The following is a 10126-nucleotide window of genomic DNA, read 5'->3' as shown; positions in this document are numbered from 1 at the left end:
GTAAGTTATATATATATATATATATATATATATATATATATCGTATTCGTTTGTACTTATGATATTATTTAAAACTCCATCCATTTATATACTTGGTCAAATTTATGTATAGAGTAAGTAATAAAATTTTATAAAAAGAAGATATTCTTCGTCTGTTTTTATTATACATACAAAAACTTGTTAGCACAACAGAATTTTGTTTTATAACTTGAAAACAGCTTTGCTTATGTCCCCTTTCTTCAATGCGTCGAGAGCTTCTTTATATTGAGACAAAGAAAATATCTTGATTCCTAATTTATTATAGTTAAGATATTGTTCGGACATTGCTTGCACCAAAGCTAATCCTTTACAAAAACTGTAGGGATTTACAATTACGCCTATGATGCTCAACTCCTTTTTGTAAACCTGCATAATAATTATAACTTTTAGTAAGAAACTATTAAAATTTTATAACTCTCAGAAGAGTTAAGTTTACCTGAAATGGTTCAATCGATAGTTTTGCTTTCGGATTAGCGACACCGAATACGCATAAACGACCACCGTGCCCCAGAAAAGACATAGCCTTTTCCATGGCTGGAGCATTACCACAGCAATCCACAGCTAAATCAAACTCTTCTTTTAATTCCGTCGGATTTTTAACTTTATAATCGAGATCTATATACAAAAATATATCGCCATTAGAAAAAGAGAGAGAGGGAGTGGGGAGTTTTTTTTAAATTTTCAATATTCATTTAAATATTCATTCAAATTTTTCATTATTCATATTACCAAGATTAGAGGCAAGTTCTCTCCGTTTTTGTTGCGGTTCACTAATAGTGACAGTCTTTCTGAGGCCATGCAAATGAAGTAGACAAGCCCATAGTAAACCTATGATACCCGCGCCCATAATCAAAACCTTGTTTCCTACATTTACAGGATTTATTCTATCCCAGCCGTGAGCCATGCATGACAACGGCTCAGTCAGCACTGCTTGATGCATTTCAATTTCATCCGGGATTAAGTATATCTGTCGTAAACACCGATAATATCAAACAAATGATACGAATATCAACGCAAGAATGAAACAGATGATTAAAATAGAACGAAAAATAGTAAAAATGAAGGGTTACATGCAAAATATTATATATTTTATTAACGGTGAATATAGATATCGTTTTGATCAATTTATATAGAGCCGACTTTTTCTCAATAAAAATATCGAGATCATCTCTGTCTATATCACATCTTCTCATCTTTTTCCACACATTTTTATACCTTTAGATTAAATGCTATTAAAATAAATTTTATCTAAAAATAATTATAGTTATGTGTTATTTAATCAGTTTTTAAATTTTAGACTTTTGTTATTTATTTATATTATTTATTTATATACGAATTTAATTGCGAAAATTTTAATCAGCTCTCTTTCTATCTTTTTTATTCAATCTTTTTTAAACACATATAGGGAACAGAAAAATTAAAATATTTTTTTTAATAGAGGACATTTAAAAAAAGAAAAATTAAATAAAGTTTTTCAAATTTCCGATATATATATATATGTATATGTATATATATATATATATATATATACACATATATATATATATATATATATATATATATATCATTAAGAATTTAGTATTTTGAAAATATATATCACATTAAGATTGGCATATTTAGCATTTTTATAAACATTTACATTAAATAAATAATTCAATAAAAGGAGTATGAAAACTTCTATTAATTCTTAATGTAACAAATGATATAAATAACATTTTATATAAAATTGTCGTTTAGTATAATATAACAAACATATATAATCCTTTCAACCCTTTATTTAGATCATCCTCAGTATCTTTATTGTGTGGAAGTTAAATTTTCAAATTATAACTTTTATAACATGTCATATTAAATTTATACGCTCATGCTTTCGTTACTTATTTTATCATACTCTGCTGAATTGAAAGTCACCAATTCTTATAGGAATTATTAATTATATAAGATAGATGAAGTTTTCATACTCCTTTTATTAAATGAATGATTTATTCATTAAGTCTTTTAAATTACATAAGATTTATTAAATGATATAAATATTTCCGATCGTCTTTAGATGATATATAAATAAATTGCCATTTTCTTAAAATATTAAATGCAATATTTTTTAATATTCATGCCAGACGCAATGTTAAAAAATATTGCATTTAATAACGATAGCTGATTAGTTTCAGCAACTTTTAATGTACATTCTGTATTAATGCTCAGATATTTTTACTAAGAAAAAAATCAATACTAAATTGGTCGAAGTAATTGGTCAAAGAATCTGTTACATCCGGGTTTTTTGAAGTATTCTGTATGTACCTGTGTTTCTGGAACAAGCGCGTGTGTAGCCCATCCACCATCTTTGAAAATACCTATGGTATTATTTATACCACCATATGCACAATAATGATAATTCGCGTTGTGACAATGATCGCATTTGTTGCACCCATTATTAGGATCGACAGCTACACGTTGACCGATTTTAAAGACGGTCACTTCCGATCCGACTTCATCGATAGTACCTACAAACTCGTGCCCAAGAATCAAAGGTCCATCTTCTTTACAAGGAAAGCTTCCCTAAAAAATACGTTATTTCAAAATCAAAGCGTGTATGTATATATTATATATATATATATATATATCTCAGTATATGTTTATACTCGTGTGTCAGGCAATATATCATGCTATGAGATAACAAAGTTTTAATCTTTATCTTAAATCACGTTAATTCAAATAAAAGTATAATAATCAGTCTATAATAAAATAGTTACTGATTGTGACTCGAAAAATGTATGTTTTTTCTACTTTAAATATTTCCAAATAATTTTCAAGTAATTTAAATAATAAAACTATTAATTGTGTCTCATAACTTCCCACACAGCTCAAAGCTTCGATTAAGTTTCCAGCGGGAGTTCATTTTGCTGAGCTCTCGGCGAGCTTATAAAATTCGACAAAATGAACTCTCAGGGAGTTCATATTACTGAGCTTTTAGGATTTAAAATTTGACTAAATAAGTTCTCAGCTCAGGCAACACAAATTGAAAGTAACATAAAGTCTGTCGCCTTGCTTATACTTTTTACAGTCAGCATTTTCGCTTTCTTTTTTTTTAGCGCAAAATATATATCTGTCTTATTTTAAGTGTAAAAAGTGTAAAAAAGTGTAAGCAAGACGAACTTATAATGACAATGTTATAATTTCGCACTCCATAATATAACTGTTACATAATATATTATTATTATATTATATTTATATTGTAGAGTACGAAATTCATTCACATGGAGTTCTTTTTGAAACTTAAATAAAGTTACAAAAATTTTATGAGATTCACGTGCTGCGCTATATAGATTTTGTCTGAAACTTTTATATTTTAAGATAATAAAATATTTTTGTAGCATAAATTATCTCCTACGAATAAACAACGTCGCTAAATAAAAAAAAAACCATTGTATTTATAAAAATTATATTAATTGTAGAACGTAAAAAGTTACAATGGTTCTAAATAATTGTGATAATTATTTTTTACAATTTCGATAATGAAAATAATCTTTTTACAATTTTTACAATAATAATTAACATACTTCCAAAATATGAAGATCTGTCCCACAAATCCCGGAATATGCGACCTTAATTCGGACCTCATTTGTAGCTGGTTTTGGAAGAGCATCTCGTTTCTTTAAAGTAAGTGACTTGCTTGAAACATTGAAGCTTAAAAATTCCATTGTCCGTATCCACTTGAATATCTTGTTACGAGAACACTAAGAACGTCAACCGTCATCAACCGATATTTATACATAAATTGATGGCGTTAAGTCGTAAACATCTTTAACCGATAACACTAAAGCTTAGTTTACAATAACTGTAAGATGTAATTTGCAAGTGACTGTAGTTATAAGAATTGACGAATCATATCGAATGTTCCCCTCATATTCGATTGTGACTGGTTAATTCTTATAATTACAACCATTTACTACTATGCTTACAGCTGTTGTAGAGTAGACTTAATATCTTATCAATATATAGTGATTACGCAAGACCGGCAAGACATGTATGTATATAGAGATAGCAATTGTGAGCTCGATGTCACGCAAAGGTCAGGGCAATTATAAGTAGATTAGAGCGAGAATAAAATGGTTTAAGCGCAAATAAAATTATTTATAATAATTTATAGCAACGTTGCAATCTTGCAAATCGCAGTATAATGTTGCAGAAATACGTAAACATAGAAATAAAAATGATAATAATATCGGCTTGTAGAGTATTAAAAGCAAAATAAAATGCCACAATATTAAATCCTATACTTAGATCCGATCTACTATTATAAAAAAAAAAATGAAAAAAGCGTAGTCTATAGAAGATATGTGAAAAGTCTTTAAAAAATTTAAATTTTAATCATTGATTTTAATCTCACGAGATAGACACATATTTGGAGAAGCTAATTTATCAAATTATGTTATCTTGATCAGAGATTTGGAATTTTTAGAGAGTGTGTTCAAAGTTTTCTTTAAGTGCGCGTAATAGTTATAAAGAATATAATAATTACAATGAACATAATCGTATAAATTTCCATCATAATAGAAATCGCGTTACTTATACGTGGAATTCGCGATTCAATTAATCGCCACTTTAAGCGTAAGTTTTTTTCTCATCACGAGAAAATAATGATACTGAAGCGGAAAATTCATTCATGCACAGCAGATCGACTCGTTGTGAACGAACGTCCTTCAATTCATGAGGAATTTCGGGTCAACGGGACACAGAGCTGGATAACTGGTTGCACCGGGAAACCGGAAATGGGGTCGAGAATGACGTCATCTGGCTTCAACTCCGTTTATTCAACCCCCAGGAATAAACTAGGTTTCTAGGACAAGCTACCCCCCTATACTAATCTTTTCACAAAAAGGAACTTCACTCCAAAAAATACGTTTTGAATTACGTAATACATGTAAGTTTTTTATAAACTACAATGCTATATAAGCTAACTATTAACAGAAAATGTCGATTATAATATAAGAAGAGTAATTATAAATATCCCGATAATTTAATTTAGTATTAACGTAATAAATCTATGATTATAATTTTATTAACGTCATCACTCTTAAAATAAAGTTATTCCGGAATCTTCAGTTATAAAATAAGAAATATATAACATCGGTGTTTAATATCAGCGTGTTAAAAAATTTCGCTCTTTTAGTATATTTTCCAGATAAAAATCATTCAAGAGGCAAAAATCTAATTCATCACTCCGTCGCGTTTTCCTAACGATATAAGAGAAACGATCAAAGCTTTAGCGACCCACGGGTGACATTTAAACAAAGCAGTACGAGCAGAATAATTTAATAAACGTGAAGTACTCGTAAACATTTGTGTCTTATTTTTATCCTATTCTGTCTCGAATGTCGAGTGATAAAATAATGCGAGTAGATACAATTCACATTAAATATTTCATAGTATACGTACATATTCGATATGTTTTTCGTAGAAATTGTCCCGGCGTGTATTCATAAGTGCCAATGATGGCACGTGCTTTGATTTCTGAACGAGCTGCAAGGTGAATGGACCGTTCAACGTCACAGCCTCAAAGTAGGTCGCCGTGGTCGGTTCTGGGTCGCGTATCGCCTTGTCTCTTGTACTGCCACCAGCAACGGCAGTACAGTTCATTGAAAAACCGGGACTCGATCAATATCTCCCCCGATAAGCACATTAATAGCAATTTGCGATATGGATGAATATCGAATTCTAAACTCTTCGTGCAATAATCATTTATCGAATTGGGTCGCCGGAACCTGTATCGACTCGTATCTAAGAGAGGAAAACGATCGAAAAAACATGGAATGGAAAAGAGAAAAGGAAGAAAAAAGAAGAGGAGACAGACGCATGAACGGAAAGCGGAAGCAGCCAAGTTGCTCAATGGAAGAGCTCAATCCCTGCGAGCGGATGCGAATGGGTAGGCAGCCCATTGAAGGTTGCACGAGTATATTCGCATTGCGTATGCGCAGCTTTGACGTTTCTCTTTATCCAGCAAAAGGATGTGAATACTCGCTTCATATCTATTTCTCTTCGTTACGCCACACGAGAGAATCTCATCGCGATAACGAAAAGAACTGCTATTGTATAGATGTAATCTCACCATGAAACTTCCAATTTAACTTAAAAAAAAAAAAAAAAAAAATTATGAATATCCCAAAAAAGAATATCAGATCTTTTTCAGTAAAATATGAAAATATAAATAATCTTCAAATTATAACCGAAACTATATTTTTGCTTTCTCAAAAACTAAAAACCTTTCAACCGATTAACTAAATTTCATTTCATTTCTTTTCAGTCCATTTATATTAAGCGAAGTTTGTTTTAAGGATGTATCATATCTCAAAGTATTATCAAATAAAAAATATAAAAATTTCAGTTTGTTCTATTATTACGCTTGTGCAAAATTGGACACTTCTTTTATTGATTTATTTAATTTTCTTAGTCTTAATTCTTATACAAAATTTTGTAATTTTTTGCATTTGATAAAATCTTAGTATTACAAATTAAATTAAATTTATTACATATATTAATTCATGCAAAAGTTTATTTAATCTGCTTCAAAAACTATTTATCCAAAATTGCAAAATATCAATGGCTACATAAAGTCATTATTAATTTATTTTGTTTAATTATTTCATTTATTGAAATTTTTACTTTATTTGTTACTTTATTAGTTTTATTATTTTTTATTAATTATTTCAAGATATTTTTATTTCAAGATATTTATGACAAAAAAAATTGTTCGCTGATATAGTTTTTAGCTTTTATGGCTAGTACTTTTAACTGATATTGTACAGTCAAAACATTTTTAATACAATTTTTATTTTAGATTCTATTACAAAGATAGTATAATTGGAAAAAATCTAATAAATAATAATTTATCCCGATATTTCCGCTGAGAGACAATTGATTATCAAAAAGAATCTATTGTTAAAAAATAATGCGTGAGACGACACTTTATTTATAGCAAAAAAAAATTGTAGAGATATATTAATTATAAATCATTAATATATATAGATATAATGAAAGAACAAATCTAGCATAATATCCTATTAATGTTAAAAAATACAAATTAGATATATAAATTGAGACTCGTAGACAAAGTTTTCTTTTCACTTATCTCACCAATATAATTATTATTATGTTTCAAGTTTTTCTTTGTAAATCATTGATTATTTGCTTAAATGAAAATATCGAAAACTGTGTTGTTTTTTTATAGCTCGGCTACCGGATATGACGTAGATGTCTACGATCTTTTAACACTTGATTTTTTTTAACATTTTGAGATGTTAAAAAAAGCATCTATTCTTCAGCAAAACGGAGTAAAAGACTTCTACAAGCAACTTGGAAAATTACACCTTTCGCGTCTTTGTTTGTGATATTTTATTTTTTTTCTATTAAACAAGTTTTATATATATAATAAAAATTATATATATATACTAAATAATATTATTACATAAAATATGATTTTTGTAGATAAGTAAATCTCCAAGAATATTGCTAAGACTAAGCTTTCTCATGTACAATCATTAGATTTCATTAAATAAACTGTTACGAATGATTACGTTCATTATTACCTTGTTGCAAAAATAAAAATATCGATATTGTGTGTCATTAATAAAAATATAAAAAAATAGAAAGTACAAAGAAAAAATAAAGACTGAATTGAAAATTGACATTGTATAATTTCATCAACGTGTTGAAATGTTTCTTATTAGGAAAGTAATAACTTCGAATACATTCTGCACATAATTATTGTTAAATCTCATGCATGTCACGTGTGCAAGATTAATGATAATTATCATGTCCACAAATTATCTAACATAAATAGTTAGGAATACGCATTCATTTCTAATTATTTTCATTAATTGTAACAAAAAATGTAAATAAGAAATTGTGAATGCATTTTGATTCTTTCTTTCTTTATTTCTGTCGTTGGATGCGTTTATGAAATTATTGTATTTGTTAGTTAACTATAATAAAATATAATAAAATGAAAGATTAACAGAACGAGAGGGCGTAGAAGTTTGCTGCGTAAGTATCGATTGGGGACGCTGTTCGCCAACGAGACTAGCCTACATTCTGTCTCTTTTCTTCACCCTTCCGAGTTACGAAGGCCGATTTGTCTCCCTCTCTCCATACCCTCTCAACGACCTAGAAGTTCTCATTCAACGCTCCCTCCTCTTTGCTCTTACTTAACCTTGCCACCCTCTACCGTTCTCTTTTTGCTTCCTCTTCTCTTGTGATTGCGTTTCGATGGACGTTTGAAAAAAATAGAGATACATAGCGAAAATGTAAAAAGGAGTAACAAATATCATAAATAATAGAGAAAATATTAAGCGGAGAAAAGATTAAATACCACTCATTTAAGCTAAACAGAAAATTAACATACGTAATAATAAAAACGCAAATTTCTATCTCTGATTACAATTATTTCAATATAGAGCGATTATTGCTACGAAAATACTACTTCTCGTTGAACGAGAATTGAGACGATTAAACGAGTTGGAAACATAGAAAGGAAAGGCGAATCAATGCTGGAATTGTAAATATATGTGAGGCATTTTATTCAATTTCTAGAGTTAAATTTCGTGATAAATATGGATTTCAATTGAAATAAATTTATATAAACTTCCACTGTGAAACTTTAACTTATAAACATCTCAAATAAACATTAAATCAATATTGCAACAATTCAATAATTTTAACGATCTCGAAAAAAAATCGATAGGGCAGTGATTTAGTGCTAAAATTTTTCCCAATGAATCGTACCATCGTCGTTCATAAAGGATATCGTTGGATGTAGCGATGGTACGTACATACATACAAGGGGCGAGGCCACGTACCGTTACAGAGGGAAGGGTGGCTCAGTGAATCGTATCCGTGTCACGAATGCGCGCGTCTGCTGCACTCCATCCCCTCGCTACCCCTTCGCGGTCAACGCGAAAGAGGTGAATGCAGTTGGCCGTCATTTTGCAATCTGTTCAGACGCCATTCAGATGCGTTCGACGCGAGTCCGATCCATCGCAGTCGCGAAATTTATCTGCGGAGCTACGTATCGTATCTTATCGTCTGCCACGATGTCAATGTGCGCAGGGTGATGCTGTCTATCGCGATAACGTCTTAACGAGACGTAAGAAACCATCTCGAAAGGAAGAGAAGGACCTTCTTCTCACTCGCCTCGGCAAGGTATATGATCAATGCAAATGCGAATGTATGTGTGTTTCGACGTTATCATCTCAATGTGTTAAATTATCAATAGAAGTGCAATATCATTATTATGCACTGCGTTGAAAATAATACGATTATCAGCTCTTTGAAAAAAATAATATGATTATCGGCTCTTTCTTACAAAAATTGAACAATTGAATTTTATTGTCAAAAGAAAATAACTAAATTTCGTTATACGTTTATATCTTAATATAAATTAGATGACAAAGGTTAATGGATCGAGTAATCTATCAATTATGCTAATGCGAAATATATTCGATAATTTACAAATACATTGAAACATGTTTATAAGCACAAATAGTTTTTGAATCAATAGACTTATGTCTAATAGTAATATATGTTGCGACTTTACGAGGGACTATTCTATTCTACAATTGTACATACAATTAATTAAATAATTTAATTCTTATTATATAACTTATAATAAAATATTATAAATTTTAAAATCTAAGAATCGATTCGGTATTTCTTCTCATAATAATTAATTATAAAACATTCATAGAAATAGAAAGATAAATAGATAAAAGCATTTATTTCTAGAACAAGCTCTGTAATTAAGAACATTAACGAAAAATAAAATACTATAAATATTATAAAAAAAGAAAATATATAAAAGTATACAAAATAGTAACAAGTAAAACAGCAATAATGAGGAATAAGAAAAAAGTAGAGCAGAGAAAGAAAGAGAGAGAAAGAGAGAGAGAGAGAGAGAGAGAGAGAGAGAGAGAGAGAGAGAGAAGAAGAGTACGTTAGTACGAAGTAACGAACGGAAAAGTAAAAGTTAAGTAAGTAGAACGTACTAATATAGTAGTACGGTAACGGACTAACTTACCTAATTAACTAATATAGA

The 10126-nt window shown here is 29.5% G+C and overlaps 1 protein-coding gene and 1 pseudogene across 1 annotated transcript; one reads left to right on the top strand and one right to left on the bottom strand.

Annotated features, from left to right (window-relative positions):
- Positions 1 to 142: 142 nt before the first annotated feature.
- On the bottom strand, positions 143 to 3737 carry LOC105627770 (D-arabinitol dehydrogenase 1-like). Its single transcript, XM_012209053.1, has 5 exons — positions 3597 to 3737; positions 2338 to 2595; positions 769 to 1006; positions 476 to 654; positions 143 to 405 (listed from the first exon to the last, which is right to left on the bottom strand). The coding sequence occupies exons 1-5, from the start codon at positions 3735 to 3737 to the stop codon at positions 202 to 204; spliced, it is 1020 nt and encodes a 339-aa protein (XP_012064443.1). The 3' UTR covers positions 143 to 201.
- A 201-nt stretch (positions 3738 to 3938) lies between these two features.
- Positions 3939 to 4880, top strand: LOC105618953 (annotated as a pseudogene).
- The last annotated feature ends 5246 nt before the right edge of the window (positions 4881 to 10126 follow it).

This window comes from Atta cephalotes, assembly GCF_000143395.1.
Source record: "Atta cephalotes unplaced genomic scaffold scaffold00001, whole genome shotgun sequence".
NCBI classification, from domain to species: Eukaryota; Metazoa; Arthropoda; class Insecta; order Hymenoptera; family Formicidae; genus Atta; species Atta cephalotes.
This window is presented reverse-complemented; position numbering and strand designations above follow the sequence as displayed.